The sequence below is a fragment of the Astatotilapia calliptera genome, chromosome 2, assembly GCF_900246225.1.
Source record: "Astatotilapia calliptera chromosome 2, fAstCal1.2, whole genome shotgun sequence".
In the NCBI taxonomy this organism is placed as follows: Eukaryota; Metazoa; Chordata; class Actinopteri; order Cichliformes; family Cichlidae; genus Astatotilapia; species Astatotilapia calliptera.
Window position 1 is genome coordinate 10,392,909 of NC_039303.1, and position 16,113 is coordinate 10,409,021.

At 40.9% G+C, this 16,113-nt stretch overlaps 1 protein-coding gene across 4 annotated transcripts; it reads left to right on the plus strand.

The window, feature by feature from the left end:
* Window positions 1–9,110: 9,110 nt before the first annotated feature.
* LOC113031928 (ubiquitin-conjugating enzyme E2 2-like) lies at window positions 9,111–15,838 on the plus strand. 4 transcript variants are annotated; one of them, XR_003273824.1, is made up of 9 exons: window positions 9,111–9,482; window positions 12,846–12,909; window positions 12,998–13,029; window positions 13,309–13,386; window positions 13,514–13,619; window positions 14,621–14,714; window positions 14,825–14,875; window positions 14,980–15,034; window positions 15,384–15,838. XR_003273824.1 is itself a non-coding variant. In XM_026184481.1 (8 exons), the coding sequence occupies exons 1-7, from the start codon at window positions 9,459–9,461 to the stop codon at window positions 14,871–14,873; spliced, it is 447 nt and encodes a 148-aa protein (XP_026040266.1). In that variant the 5' UTR covers window positions 9,113–9,458; the 3' UTR covers window positions 14,874–14,875; window positions 15,384–15,838. The 4 variants fall into 4 exon arrangements, 3 of the variants coding, with proteins under 3 accessions (XP_026040266.1, XP_026040278.1, XP_026040279.1); XM_026184481.1 differs by lacking the exon at window positions 14,980–15,034 and having other exon boundaries at window positions 9,113–9,482; XM_026184494.1 differs by lacking the exons at window positions 9,111–9,482; window positions 14,980–15,034 and adding an exon at window positions 12,296–12,375.
* The last annotated feature ends 275 nt before the right edge of the window (window positions 15,839–16,113 follow it).

Genomic DNA, 16,113 nt, shown 5'->3' on the forward strand with positions numbered 1-16,113 from the left:
ATGTCTGAGTGGCGTCATTTATAATCCTCACTGCATACTGTGCTGTGATGTTTTTAATCCTAAAAATAGGAATTTGTCAAAGGGGAGTGTGAGGAATGGAAAGCTGTGTGCTTTTTAACATTACTGAATGTTATTGAATCATTTTCAAAGATTTCAATAATGTAAATATTTTGAGTGTTTCTGAACAAAATAGTTAAATTATTCCAGGTCTGCAATCCAGATGTTTTGGGGGTTTCGTGTTTGTTTGTTTTTTCAGACTTAGGCTGAAACAGAAGCATGGAAATAAAAGAAGATGAAAAAACATCCCGACTATGATGACGTCACTGTAATGTTGTAGCAGTGTAACGAGTTTGTGAGAACGCAACAGATGAGGATTTGCATATAATTGATATTTTTTTGCTCAGTTTTACATAAAAATTATTGAAAAACAAAACGAATCCCTACAGAACACTATCATGTCTTTCAGAGAAAAAGAAACTCAAACAGAGACATGAAATAGTCACTTAGTTTCGTGAAGTTTGACATCACAGCTGTTCACAATGCCTTCATTTAATTGGTCTGAAAGGTGACTTTACTGCAGCACCTGGTCTGGGCTCAGTCCATAGGCTCTCTGGCCAATCAGAGGCCTCCTCAGAGTCGCAGTGTTTGGCTGGTTTGTGCAGACTGAGCTGACAGCAGCCTCTCCGTGGCTTTAATAGTTCCTGCTAACCTCAACCAAAACTCAAAGGCAGACCTGTAATTATATCTGCCAGCAGCTTATCATTTATTCCTTTGATTGTATTTTTGATCCAAGAGTGTGACCACGGCAACAATAACATGAAAGAAAACCGATGCACTTGAGAACTGTGCATGAACTGTAAAACTCACTGTATCAGTAATCTAAAGTGCATTTTTCCACCTCTGATTGTTGCAGCGATACTTTATACTTCCTCATCTCGTAGACTTCAGCTGGAAAATCAGCAGCAGATTTGAGATTTCCTGCAAAGTTTGTCTGCAGCTTACTGAATTCTGAGGCTCGAATAAACGAGGTAAACATGAGCAGCCTGAGACCGCATGCCTCCCTCCACGTCGTGCATGGACCGAGAACCTGGATCCAGAAAGAGAATACTTCCTTGGGAACATCATAACGTTCACTCCCAGTTTTTCTTATTCCAGTTTGATGTTTTTGTGAGGATATCACACCAAATATCCACTTTCCCCCCCTAAACTCCTGCATCCTGATTATTTTAGGAGCAGGGTTTGTAGGGTTTTCCAGCAGGACTACGCATGTCAGCACAATCCGTCAGCCTACACCGAAGCTAGTGAGTGTGTTACCTTATTTGACAGAAAGCTGCGGATGTTCCTGTTACTTCTCACCTCTTCCATCCTTCATCCGGGGCCTCTGTGTCTCAGGAAGCAGGAGAAGCTCAGCGGTTCCATCCTCTGATTTCTGGGAAAGACGGTGAACCACAAATCGCTCCTGTTGCATACCTGTGAGGGTGTGTTAGATACACAGTGCAGAATAAAGAGCTGCATGAATGTGTGATTGATTGGGTGAATCCATGTAAAAGGACTCTATGTAAAAACCAGTGCACTCAAATCCAAACCCACAGAAAATCCAGCTAACCGTCAATTAACCAATTAAGAGTTACACATAATGGCCATTTATAGGTTTATTGAGTGTGAACTGGATCAGTTTTACCTACAAATAATACAGAGACACATTCATGTCTGCTAATTTTTCTTGATACCAAACGTCAAAGGTAAAGAATCCTCCCAAAAACTCCTGGACTGCAAAATGAATCATTTCTAATCCACCCAGAACTATCCATCGTGATCCTGTTAAACAAACAAATAAACAGAGGAATAAATAATAAATACACACTGCATGCTAAATGAGGGACATTTTAGTGCAAAGCTGCAATCACATTGTTATTATTCATATTCTGTTTAGTCTCTTTGTTTTTACTCTCATATTTCATAATGTTGGTTTCTCTCTTATAGGTTTTATTGTCCAGTTTCAGTAGATTTTCTTCCTTGTATCTGTGATAGTTTCACAGCTTGTACAGTATGTGAGTCGTCCTCTCAGCTTTCTGAACTGCACTGATCTGGATCAGAGCTGCTTATGAGCAAAACTTTAATATTTGGATGCTGCATGTTTGTTCAGGTTCCCTAATAAAAGATGTTTTCACCGTAATCTCTTTTATTTCTGAGGCATTTGGCCTCCATCACGCGGCCTTCCTCACCAACTGAAGGCAGGGAGCGCCATCTGTTGGACAGAAGGGTGGATTACACTGCCGCTCAAACACCAACCACCTGCTTCATTAATAACATCAGTGCTAAATCATCACGGTGCATTTAGATAAAGCAGAGTTCAAAGACACGTGTGTGATTATTCTGTGTGCCTGTAAATGAGACTCAGACGATGAATTTATCACGCTCAGCATACCCATGACAGGGGTCTGCTTATTTCAGTGGACTCAAATATTTATTTCAAATAAAAACTCATTTCAAATATTTCAAACAAAATTTATCCTGGGTAAAAAAGTGAATGAAGCTTTTGATGAGCATTAACATCCTCACATCGACCCGTACATGTTTCAGTGTAAACTCTCAACAGCAAACTTTCTGGCACTTTTTAGATCAGTTAGACTCAGTTACACATTTATGCAGTGGCTCCACAGTTTAGCGCTTTAAACATTCCACGAACAAGCGAATGATCTCAGGTTCAATCCTGAGAGAAGACTGAGGGGTTCCTTCTGCTTTGATTCTGCCACATCAGACACGCAGAGCTACTGGCTGGTTCTCCCAGCACCACAGTACAGACATTCTGTCCTTAAGTAGAAGTACAAATACTACTGTAAAAATAAACTGCAGTGAATGTTGAAGTACTGATTCAACTTCTTTACTCAAGTAAAAAATGATAAATGGCCTGTATTTATATAGCGCTTTACTAGTCCCTAAGGACCCCAAAGCGCTTTACACATCCAGTCATCCACACACACATTCACACACTGGTGATGGCAAGCTACATTGTAGCCACAGCCACCCTGGGGCGCACTGACAGAGGCGAGGCTGCCAGACACTGGCGCCACCGGGCCCTCTGACCACCACCAGTAGGCAACGGGTGAAGTGTCTTGCCCAAGGACACAACGACCGAGACTGTCCGAGCCGGGGCTCGAACCGGCAACCTTCCGATTACAAGGCGAACTCCCAACTCTTGAGCCACGATTGCCCCAAAAAGTACAGGCTCTTAAATGTACCCAAAGTAATAAAGTAAAAGTAGCTCTTTGGAGGTTTTTTCTATTTTGTGCAAAGCTAACTGAACCTTGCTCTATATTAACATAATGATAAATTAATATTGGTAAATACAGACTTTAGTCTAATGTTTTTATTATAATTATACTCAGCTTCAATCTGAAAAAAAGAAGAAAAGTAAAAGTAACTCTATCTCCTGTTGCCTCCATTGTAGAGGGCCATTTTACCTCTAAACAGGAAAATGTGTGTAGTCAGGGGTTAAAGTGGATTCAGCAGGTGGGAGAACACTAAACTGGTTGTAATGGTTCAGTGTGGGAAAAATAATCATAACTCACAATAACTTCTACTGAGAGCTCCAGTAGATTTTCTTAGTGTGCAGGCTGTGATCAGCTGACCTGCTGCTCTTTGTGGATGTACACAAATGAATTCAAGCCTTTAAATAACACAGTTAGTCTCCCTCAGTTTGATTTCTAGTACGTTTCACAATATGAAACAACATAATCTCACATGTACAGACGCAATATGTGATTTAACAACATGAGGGCTTACATGTGAGCTTTAAATGAGCGGTCCTTCACTTTAAATCTAACCTCTTTTCTTCCTCTCCTGTCTTTCTTATCTTTCTCCATCTCTGACTAAAGTTAGCTCTTTCTTTTCTCTACCTGTGAAATACAGTAGCTGGGTCTTTAGTAGTGATGGGATTTCCGGCTCTTTTTAGAGATCTTTTGGCTCGGATCACTAAAAAGAGCCGGCTCTTTCGGCTCCCAACCAGCTCTTCAGGTTGTTTTGTTGCTTTCATTAATTTATTATTAACAATAATATAAAATTATACACAAAAGGAATTACTAATGTAAAAGAAAGTGGTTTTATTTATATATGTTTATATATAAATATATGCGGTGGCCCCTAGAGACAAAGCATGTACAAACTCCAAAACACATTTCTAGCGTTAACTGAACTTCCAAAACAGAAATACCTAGATCACTTAAATTACACAATTGAAAGCATGTGTGTATTGTTTGTGTATTTATACACAGGCACTCATATATATTCAAATAATTAAAAAAAATGTTCATTTACCTGTTACTACCACACACCAAATCCGGTCATTGGTAATTCCTGGCTTGTGTAGCCTCTAGGTAACAAAGCTCAACACTGCCCCTAGCATCCTGGAGCACTTCTGTTGTGTTTTGTACGTGTTTTGAAGTTTGTACTGTTTTGGAGCTTGTATGTGCTTTGTCTCTAGGGGCCACCGTAAATATACCTTTATTTATTCACTCCACATAAAATGTAATAAATAAATCATATAATACAAAAACCAACAATTCACATTTCAACTTTTAACTATTTAAATTTTCAGCTTTTTCCTTTTAAACAAATTTAAAGTGAAACAACACAAAACACTGCAAACCACAACACAATTAAATATAAACTAAAATATGAAAACAAAAAGAACATGCATATTCTCTGTCATATGAACCTGCATGAATAAACTTTCTGAATCCTTTATCATCTGCAACTGAAAATAGTTGTGGACAGGGCTGGACTGGGACAAAAAATCGGCCCGGGCATTTTGACTAGAGACCGGCCCACCAAAAATGTGACGTCATTCAGAGGTAACTTGTGGCAAGAGGTACTAGCCCATGCAGGCTTTCAATTGAACTCAGTTACACAGCGATAAAAAGAAACACAAAAAATAGCAGGTGTTGTGCCAAAAAGTGATTTCCGGTATTTGCCAAAAACTGATTGCTCGTATTTAAATTGCTATAAGTAACTTGTTGGGCTATAATATGTGAAACATATGTCAAATGCATCCCTCATGGATGACATAAAGTCATCTCTCCATCTCCATCGCTCTCTCCTGCTTTTATTTCTCTCTCTTGCTCCATCTCTCTCTGCTGCTCTTCTGTCTCCTCTGTCACAGACTTCTCCACTTGATGATAAATCAGCCTGGTGCAACATGTAAGGATTGGCACAATTTGTTAAGATTTTGAGGAGTTTGAGAAACTAACCTTAAGCATAAAATAAAATTTACTATCAGTAACTTCATAGCACCCGCCCAGCAGTATATAAACTCCGTCATGCTAGCTAGTACGCAGTACCAGTTATTCTAAGCGACTGTAAAAAGTCAGCACAACGAAAACAAACTACAACTAAACCTGGTTTATATCTGACACAGACAGCAGGTCATAACTTCTTACCTGAAGTTCAGTTCCTCTGCCACTATGACCGGCGGCCGCCTCGGGTCTCTCCTCCTCTTGCCTCCCCTTTCCCTTATCCACCTGCTGGCCTCCACCACTTGCTGATGTTGCTAAATCTGTGGAAGCTATGCCATAGCTACCGCCAAACAATTCAGTTATTTTTACACATTTGGAAGCGTCTGCCTGAAGGGCTTGTTTCTTTTTGGCCCTAATTTTTTCTGCACCTCCTTTCCTTTTTTTGTTCTCCATTTTCTTTAGTTCGTCTATAAGATTGCTAAACAAGGGGGAGGGGTGCATCCGACCTCCTCGGCTGTAATTGGTCCAGCCCAGAGTCGATCATGACCAATTGGCCAATCCAACACCTTTCATTATTTATACCCTTCCAAAAAAAAAAAAAAAATGATCGGCCCATAAAAACAAAAAATCGCCAGGCGCTGGCCAGTCCAGCTATGGTTGTGGATGATTACTAGTGATGGGATTTCCGGCTCTTTTTAGAGAATCGGCTCTTTCGGTTCGGCTCACTAAAAAGAGCCGGCTCTTTCGGCCCCGAACCGGCTCTTCAGGTTGTTTTGTTGCTTTAATTAATTTATTATTAACAATAATATAAAATTATGCACAAAAGGAATTACTAACATAAAAACAAGTGGTTTTATTTATATATGTTTATATATAAATATATGCGGTGGCCCCTAGAGACAAAACACGTACAAACTCCAAAACACATTTCTAGCATGAACTGAACTTCCAAAGCAGAGCTACTAGATCACTTAAATTACACAATTGAAAGCATGTGTGTATTGTTTGTGTATTTATACACAGGCACTCATATATATATTCAAATAATTAAAAAAAAAAGTTCATTTACCTGTTATTACCACACACCAAATCCGGTCGTTGGTACTTGCTGGCTTGTGTAGCCACAAGATAACAAAGGCTCAACACTGCTCCCAGCATCCTGGAGCACTTCTGTTGTCTTTTGTACGTGTTTTGAGTTTTTATGTGCTTCTGAGTTTTTATATGCTTCTGAGTTTTTACGTGCTTCGGAGTTTGTACGTGTTTTTACGTGTTTTGGAGTTTTTACGTGTTTTGGAGTTTGTACGTGTTTTTACGTGTTTTGGAGTTTGTACATGCTTCAGAGTTCGTACGTGATTTGAAGTTTGTATGTGCTTTGTCTCTAGGGGCCACCGTAAATATACTTTTATTTATTCACTCCACATAAAATGTAATAAATAAATCATATAATACAAAAATCAACTATTCACACTTCAAGTTTTAACTATTTAAATTTTCAGCTTTTTCCTTTCACAAATTTAAAATGAAAAAAACACAAAACACTGCAAACCACAACACAATTAAATATAAATTATAATATGAAAACTAAAAGAACATGCATATTCTCTGTCATATGGACCTGCATGAATAAACTTTCTCAATCCTTTATCATCTGCAACCGAAAATAGTTGTGGATGATTACTATACCTTTCTAATGTTGTTGTCCCTGCCTCTCTTTCTCTCTCTCTGGCTCTGTTCCTGTGCTACTGAGTGTAACTACCGCCCCTCCCCCCTCTGCCCAGCGTAAAGCACAAGGCTCGCGTGCAGAGTGAAGCGGAAAAAAAGTGTGAGAGAGAGGCAGAGAGAAAGAAAAAAAAAACCCACGTGAAGGCTCGCGATAAGGAGCCGGCTCGCGTCGTTCACGTCAAAGAGCCGGCTCTAAGAGCCATTTCGTTCGGGAACGACCCATCACTAATGATTACTAGACCAGTGGTTCTTAACCTTGTTGGAGGTACCGAACCCCACCAGTTTCATATGCGCAGTCGCTGAACCCCTCTTTAGTGAAAAATAAAATATGATATTTTCAAATTCAAGACATAGATATGTTTTTACTGGTGCACAAAATTAGCCGTGCATGTCACGGTGGAGGCTCTGCCGAACCCCTGAGACCGACTCGCCGAACCCCAAGGGTTCGATCGAACCCAGATTAAGAACCACTGTACTAGACCTTTCTAATGTGACGTTGCTGTCCCTGGCTCTCTTTCTCTCTCTCTCCCTCCTGCTCTGTTCCTGTGCTACTGGTGTGTAACTACCGCCCCGCCCCCCTCTGCCCCACGTGCAGAGTGAAGCGAAAAAAAGCGCGAGAGAGAGTGAGAGAAAGAAATAAAACCCACGGCTCTCGATAAGGAGCAGGCTCGCTTCATTCACGTCATAGAGTCGGCTCTAAGAGCCATTTCATTCAGGACTGACACATCACTACTCAGTGATTAAACGGCCAATAACCATCTGGAACAATAGTGATCAATAGATGTAACAGAATACTCAACTCCCCAAAAAATTAAAGTCAAGTGGAGATAGAAGCAAGGAATTTTTAATACTTCCACTTCCTTTTATAACTTATATTATAACTTATTTTATTTGTTCTGTTAATTTGAATGAACGGGCTTTTTTTCCCTCAGACTTCAATGAAATAAATGTTTTTAAAAACAGCAGAAAATATGATTGTTGTTAACTGCTGTGAAAATATTTGAAATGTTGTTTATTTTCCATATAAAACCTTTTTCTCTGTGTGAATGAGCAGATCATACTTAAATAAAGACATTTATTTTAACAAAAATACAGTAATAATTAACAATTTCTGTAGTGTTAGGTTGCAACCAGCAGTTATCATTATTACCAATAAAATAAGCCAACTAATAAATATATGTTTCCTTTAAAACAAAGTAAATAAAATAATCCCCATTTTCAAACAATCTTTTCTTGAATATTAGTAAACGCAAATGAAACTGCCTTTGTTGGCATGTGTGGAGGACCCCCTTAGCGACTTTTTTTCTAAAAAGCGACTAGCGACTTTTTCTGGTGTTATTGGAGACTTATTTATGACGACTTTTTGACGTGAAAGCACATATTGCTCTTACTCTCAACAAGCAGCGGGTGCTGCCGTGGGCACCTCGCCGGTGCCAAGGCGCTCACGGGCGGAGGATAGTCCTCCCCCAGCTGCTATCAGGGCAGGAGATGTTCACATCTATGCGCCCCAACTGCAAATGAATCGCGCATGAGCGAAGCCGCTGCTCCAGCGCTGACTGTAGCAGTCAGTTCTTATTTTACTGTTATGTTGTTTTGTGGATCACAAGGTTTAACACTACTTATAAACACACACACAAAGTAACTCAACCAGAGTGCCTATTTCAGGTCACCTACTACTACTCACCACAGGAGTTGCGTTGGAATTGTGACATTAGACATACAATAATTGCTAAAAGAAATTTTATTTGTAGTTCTAAATAAATTCTAAATGCATTTAGGACGTTTTTACTCACTTTATGTCTCTTCCACGATGTTATTTTTCCTCTCCTACAATGTAGGTTACAATTACATTAGCATGACCAATTATGCAAATTAGGTGATGACGTCATTTGAATGGTAAATGGCCTGTATTTGTATAGCGCTTTTCTAGTCCCTAAGGACCCTAAAGCGCTTTACACAACCTGTCATCCACCCATTCACACACACATTCACACACATTTAGCGACTTCTAGCAACTTTTAGGACAGCCAATAGCGATTTTCCTTACTGAGGAGTTGGCAACACTGCCTCAGACCTCTGTAGCAGGTGGCTTCGGCCCTGCTGATGCCAGTAGGTCTTCTGGATAATAAACAGGGTCGGAGTGAGACCTCCACCCTATCGGTGGTTCTTATTTGGTGTCCGGAAACAAGGTCGGAGTGAGACCTCCTGTTCCCGGTTGTCTGACAGCTGCTCGGTGTGTAACGGAAGACATTTTGAGCTTTCGGTGGTCCCGGGGCCGTTATCGGAGTGTCAGCCTGAAGTCGGGGCTGATGTGCTGGACTCTGCGACGTGAAAAAGTCGAGCTTTAACGGAACATCGCTGCAGTTTGTGTAGCCAAGCTAGCTTAGCTCACAGCCGCACAGCTAGCACACTCCTAGATGCTAGTTAGCTAGCGACACCTAGCTGGCCTCCTCCTCCTCCTGCACCTCCTCCTCGACAACCGGTCCCTTCTCCGCAGACATAATGGCTTTAAAACGAATTTCTAAGGTAACACACCGCCCTCTGTTTCACGTTTATTTAACATCGTGTGTGGCGTTTGTGTGCTGGGAGCTAGCAGTTAGCCTGCCTTCTGCACTGCAGCTGCAGCATTTCGCATTAAACCAGGTGAAATGCAGCTCCGTGCAGCCGCACAGTGAGTCGTGTTTTATGTGCTGGAATCAGCCGCACTCGGGGGCAGGTTTGAGCCGAGAATCAGCCTCAGTGCGGGTCTTTCGGGGTTCAGACCTAACGATGGTCCAGGCCTGAAGCTGCTCTGCTCTTTGGTTCCTTTTAAAATAAACTTGGTTTCTTCTCCGTGATTCCTGCTCGGTTCCGCTGAGCTCATTAGCTGTCACAGTTTATTACGTTATTACAATTACTAACCCTTCTTTTTTAGTCTCTCCGTCACATTTACATATACACATTTTTATTCCTTTGCATTTCTCCGGCAGCTGTGATTACAGTTGATGGTTTTCACCCACAGACACGAAGAGTTTGTAAATGTGTGTTTGTGTTCACATTAAAGTGCATCTCTGCAGGTCTGTCCGTCAGGGCCGAGGGACCCTGCTGTGTTTGGACAGGTGAGAGCAGCTGACGCTAACCTCCAGGTTGCTGCTTTCAGTCCAGATGCTGACAGATGTCTTTCTACCCCTCATCCTGAATACCTTCATCTCCACAAAGTGCTCACAGTGTGACGGTGTTGCCAATTTCCAATGTTGGTAAATAGACGTTAGTGAGCAGGATTTACAAAGGGGTTATAGATAAAAGAAAGAAATTATCTGCAAGAATCTTAACAACTGTGTTATTTTACCTACATTATAACCAGTCCATGATTTTTGGTCAATTATAACATCTTTATAGATCTATTTTTATACTTGTTGCCAGATCTCTTTTTAAAAATATATATTTTTAATGTAAATGAGACCTTTGAAGTCGATAAATGATATATAAAAGTCACTTATTGTGGCTTCTACCTTGTGACAGGAATGTTATTTGTAGCTCAAGAAATATTGACGTCATTCACGAGGAATGCATTTTACATGTTTCACATTTTATAGGTCAACAAGTCGTTTACAGCAGTTTAAATACAGACGATCACGTTTTGGCACAAGCTGAGCTGTAGATGGACAGATGTTGGTGTTTCCATACAGAATGTGAATCAGTGAGACCGCAAAACGAGGAAAGCTCACTTTTTTGAGATGACTTCTATGCACGGACCTAACGTCAGAAATCAGTTCTCTCTGCCCGAGAGTCAGTCTTTGGAGTTCAGGGCTCTTCATGTTTTAATTCTTTTTTTGCTGTTTTCCTTCCTCCTCTCTATATATTTTGTTTCATTTTGTTCTATAAAACAATAACATAAACAGATTTTCGTTTGCTAGGAAATCTGAAATGTTAGGCGATGAAAACAGGAAGCAAAGAAATCGCAGGATTTTTCCCAGAAAGTCGTCTTTCCAGCTGTCGCAGTGGCTCTCTCTGTATAATCTGGTTATTGTACAGAGGAATAACTGAGCTCCACTGAAATGGTGGTAAAGGCCAACATGATTGTGCACTCATGTCTTCAACATGGCTGCTGAAACGACACCAAAGCCTGGCGCCCTCGATGGCGAGCGTAAACTACAAACGCAGAGGTGGACGCTGACCAACCAAGATGTCGCGTCTTCACCCTTCAGCTTATCAGGAAATCCATACAAACATCTCTACAGGGGAAAACAGTACTCATTAGACATAATGGCTGTTTTTACTGAGCGTGCTCAGTGAGGGTCTGCTGTTAGGTTAAATGTGTTTAACATAGCCAGGCTTAGATCAGTGACAACGGGAATCCCAGCGGCGCTGACTGCTGTACTCGGTTAAATCAGGCTCTCTGCTTCATACTCTTGTTGTGCTTATGGGCAATTTTAAAGATAATTTTATTTTTTAAATGCACCTTATCCAGCAATATTTAGCTTAATTTATTTTATTTACTCTTTATTTTCACTGTAAATTTAGTGTATCTGTAGGCTATTTAAAATTTAGAAAAATACAATTTTAAATAAATAATAATTTTTTAAAACTTGTTTGTTTTAATGTCGACAGCATTTCAGATGTTTTTATTTATTTTAATTTTGCCATTTTTAAATTTAAATCCAGCATAAAATTTATTCAAAGTATTTTTAGTGTTACTGGTGCACTGTTTATTTATTTCATTCAAAATAATTGTTCTTAACTTTAGTTAAGTATAAGTAGAATAACTGGAAATATAAATAAATAAAAATGGAGGCAGTGAGGAGTTTTTAAGGAAGCGTTTTTGTGCTCGCCTCCTAAACTCGGCCGAACCTGAAAGACGAGCCGTGTGCGCCTCGCCTGTATGTCACATACCAACACACACACACACACGGCAGTTTGGCTTCAGGCTGGAAACACAAACCACCCGTCCTATGACAGCCGTGTGTCTTCTCGGCTCTTCTGTCAACGGTAAAAATAGACTCTGTTGCTTACACATCAATAAAAGCCTGAGTGTGTCCGAGTGTTTTAATGCAGCCTTCACACAGGAGACCAACCTTCAGGCTTTTCAAAGTAAATGCCTCTTATTTATTTCCTTCAGAATAAAGCTGTGGTCACGCTCAGTTACTTATTTGCTAGAAGAATAAAAAGTCGTTTTAAAGCAGCTCAACAGCCACTTGCATTAGAAACATCAGAAATGATCGCAGATCTCAGCAAGGAAACGCTCGGCGGGTTTCTGAACTCTCACACAGACGCAGTAACATTTAGAGTTTGATTCACCGCTGGCCAAGTTTAGCCCGTAACCTGACAACTTCACCGCGGCTATTTCAAGTCCTGACTGCTGGATTCAGACATCTTTAAAGGCCTGGTCTCCACACAGGACACACGAAGAGGCCGCTTAACTGTAAAAACACCATTGGAGGTAACCTTCGCACCAAAACTCAAGGAACTCAAAGAAAACGAGACCTTACACTTCTTCCTCATTAAAATTAAAATGCAATTAATCAGTCAGCTGAGCGTGCTCGGTGAACAGTTGGCAACATGTCGGCGACGGCTCTGAGCAGGACGTCAACAAGTCTTTGCAAGCAAAACATTTTAAAAAAATGTAGTTTCTTTTTTTCTTACACTGAGTGGCAGCAGCAGCCTCCTCCCAACCAAACTGGCTGCGGGGAGGTTTTTGGTGTACAGACTGGTAAACGGCGTTAACCACTGCAAGCCACTCGCCATCTGGTCGTTAGAAACCCATGGGTCTGCTGATGGGTTTTTATTACCATATTATCTTTTTTCATCACATTTCCAGTACAGCTGTGAACTCGACGTGACCAACATCAGTAAATGTCCTCGTTGCTGATGTCAGTCAGCAGGGCTTTAACGTCTGTCGTTCCTCTGCAGGAGCTAACCGACCTGTCCAGAGATCCTCCGGCTCAGTGCTCCGCCGGTCCTGTCGGCGAAGACAGTAAGACCACTTTTCAGTTTTCTTTACGCAAAAGTTCACAGAGAGGAACGAGTGTGCTGCACTAACCCTCGTCTCCTCTTTTTTACAGTGTTTCATTGGCAAGCTACTATTATGGGACCTGTAAGTATCAAACAGCTGCTCTGCCTCAGAGTTTGGAGCTAAAAACTGCAGTTAGTTTGTCAAAACAAGCACAAACTGAAAGCCTAGCTGAGCGTGATTCTGTGGGAAACGCTGCAGTCGTGTTTTTTGTAAAACCTGAATCCACAGAACTGCTGCAGGTGTAACGGCGCCGGAGTTCGAGCCGATTCAGGGGCCGTTTCACTGATATTTATACAAACTGTTGGCAGTGACGTGGTGTGAGCATGTGAGTGTTTAACCTCTCTCTGTTTTTAACTGCAGCCTGACAGTCCCTATCAGGGCGGCGTATTTTTCCTGACTATTCATTTCCCTACAGATTATCCCTTCAAACCCCCCAAGGTAAAATTTTTATTAAACCTTTGAAGCCTTTTAACTTCCTTAAAATTAAAATAAAAATAAAAAAATTGAATACATGTCTGAGATTTTGAAGTGATGCTAAATCGTTTCGGTTCCTCTCCCCGCTCAGGTCGCCTTTACAACGAGAATTTATCACCCAAATATAAACAGTAATGGCAGCATCTGTTTGGATATATTGAGATCACAGTGGTCTCCAGCATTAACTATCTCTAAAGGTAAGAAACATTCATATAAACGGCCAAATGTTTCTGTTTCTGTAACCCTGAAATTGAGTTTTTAAATCTGCTCCCCTTTGGTGAGAATAATGAAAAGATGTGTGAAATATATTTTTTTTAGCTTTAATTTTCTTGTAGTTTATTAATAAAGATTCTATAATTAGGCATCTCATTTATAGATAGCGACTCTAACGCTCCCGTCAGAGGGAGACAAATGGTTAAAAACTTCTGTCCTGCAGTGATTCTTTACTGTTAGTACAGGTCTTGACCAGTAGGTGGAGCTGTTTGGTTGTAGTTTCACCTTGTAACAGGTAATAATGATATTTACATCAAACAGGTTTGTTCACAGAGCAGAAAATAAAGTTTGAACCTGACGCTGAAATCTGATTTTTAAAGCATTTTCATCCTTATTTATTTATTTTTTTACCTTATGCGCAATATTACTTTTAATTATTATGCTATTATATTTCCATTTACTCATATTTATGTATGTTAAATATTCCTGTTACTTTAATTTATTTTTCTGTTAATATTATAATTTTTCCATTTATTTTTTAAGAGTTACAGTTTTTTATTTTCAACTAATTTAAATAATTTTCCTGTTTATTTTTTAAATGTACTATCTTACTTTTGCTTTGCTCCTGTATATACATTTCCCTGAACATATGCATTTTCTTTTCTTTCTTTTCTTCTTTGTTTTCTTGCTGTCGTTGCAGGTGTGTCTGTATGGAGGCCCACAGCTGCCAAAACTAAAACAATTAAAATTTAAAAAAGTAAAAAAAAAAAGAAGAAGTAAATAATAAATAATGAAGCAAATGAAATCAGTATAATAAATACATCACATTTTCATAATAATTGTTGCCTATAATGTGATGTGTTTGCTTGTTTGTTGGCAGTTTTTGTCCCCCATACAGACTCATAATCACTCAGTCATGTGTGAAAAGCAGGAGCACGCTGCAGACCTCAGAGCTGCTCTGACTCTCTCTTTTCCCTCTCTGCAGTCCTTTTGTCCATTTGTTCTCTGTTATGTGACCCGAATCCCGACGACCCGCTAGTGCCAGAGATCGCCCGCATCTACAAAACAGACCCTGTGAGGTGAGTCCACACCTGTTAACCTGCAGGTAATCGGCTGCTCAAAGGACGAGGAGAGCGGCTTCTAGCCTAGCGGGAGGTTTATAACCGAGTGTCCTGCTGCTTGGTCTCAGGTATAACAGACTAGCCAGGGAGTGGACAGAGAAGTATGCCATGCTGTGAGGGTAAGAGTGAAGCTCACCTGAGCTGCCTGCTGATTCTGTGTCTCAGACGCACGTTGAAGCAAATAAAGCATGACTGCAGAGTTTTCTCACTGCATGGAGCGCAGGTAGGGACGACCTGGCGGACGTCACAGGGAGAGAAAATAACGCAAACCTAAAGACGTGAGATATAATAACACTCACACATGTACAGGTGTTATGAAGGGGGAAATTATCTATAGAGACCAAACAGTTTGTGTATCGGGTTGTAAACATGTTTATTTCTGTGGGGACTGACTCACTGCTGGAGCCTCTGGTGGGCGTTAGAGGAACTGCAGGTGTTGCTGCTTGAGGGGCGTCCTGTGTTTAACAGTTGGGGTAAACTGCACGTGTGGCGAGTGGGAGTAAAGCGGTGACAATGATGTTTTGTTTCCTGTGAATGGCTGCAGGTGGATTTTGGTCTGTGTTTCTCAGGCATGGCATCGTCCTGCAGCCTCTCCCGCCTCCTCACCTTTTCTCTCCCTCCCTGCAGGTACAACAAGACGGCTCAGGACTGGACTCAGAAATACGCCATGTGATCTGCCTCCTGCTGTTTTCTCATGTGGCCACGCCCCCTCTCATCCACCTGTAACAGCAATTTGTTCACCTTTCCTTCCCGTCCCATCCTTTGATTTTTATCGCTTGTCTGTTTGGGTTTTTTCTGCTTTCCGGGTGAAGGGCTGAGACTCTGAGCCGTCAACGTGCCAACTGAGAAACCAGGAAGCAGAGCGGACTCACTGCTCCTGCAGATGAGACCGCTTTTTAAAAAAGAAGAAGAAGAAGGCTTTTTGGTTTCTTTTGTTTTTAGACCGTTAGAGCCGTTAGTTCATCCATCATCCAACACTGTTGTCCTCTTTTTGCACTGGAACACAAACCGAGCTCCCCGCGGCTGATCGATCAACTAATAGCTCCGTGATGGTTTTTCTCAATAAAGCTGAACAAATTGCAGCTCCTGTTGTCCTGTTTTCATTCCAGGGAATCACATCCTGCTCTGAGACTCCTCCTGATGAATAAAAAAGTCTGTTTCTGCTTTGCTCACAGGTGGAAGAATGGAAACAGACTCTTTTTATTCGTCACAAACACAAGCGGACTCTGAGAGCAGGAGCCGCTACCCTGACATCATCAGCCACGCTCAGAGGTCACATGAACGCCGTTATCAGCGAAATTAATCCTCCTGCTCAGGGAGGTTAAAATCGTTTCACACTGAGAGAACAGACAGATCA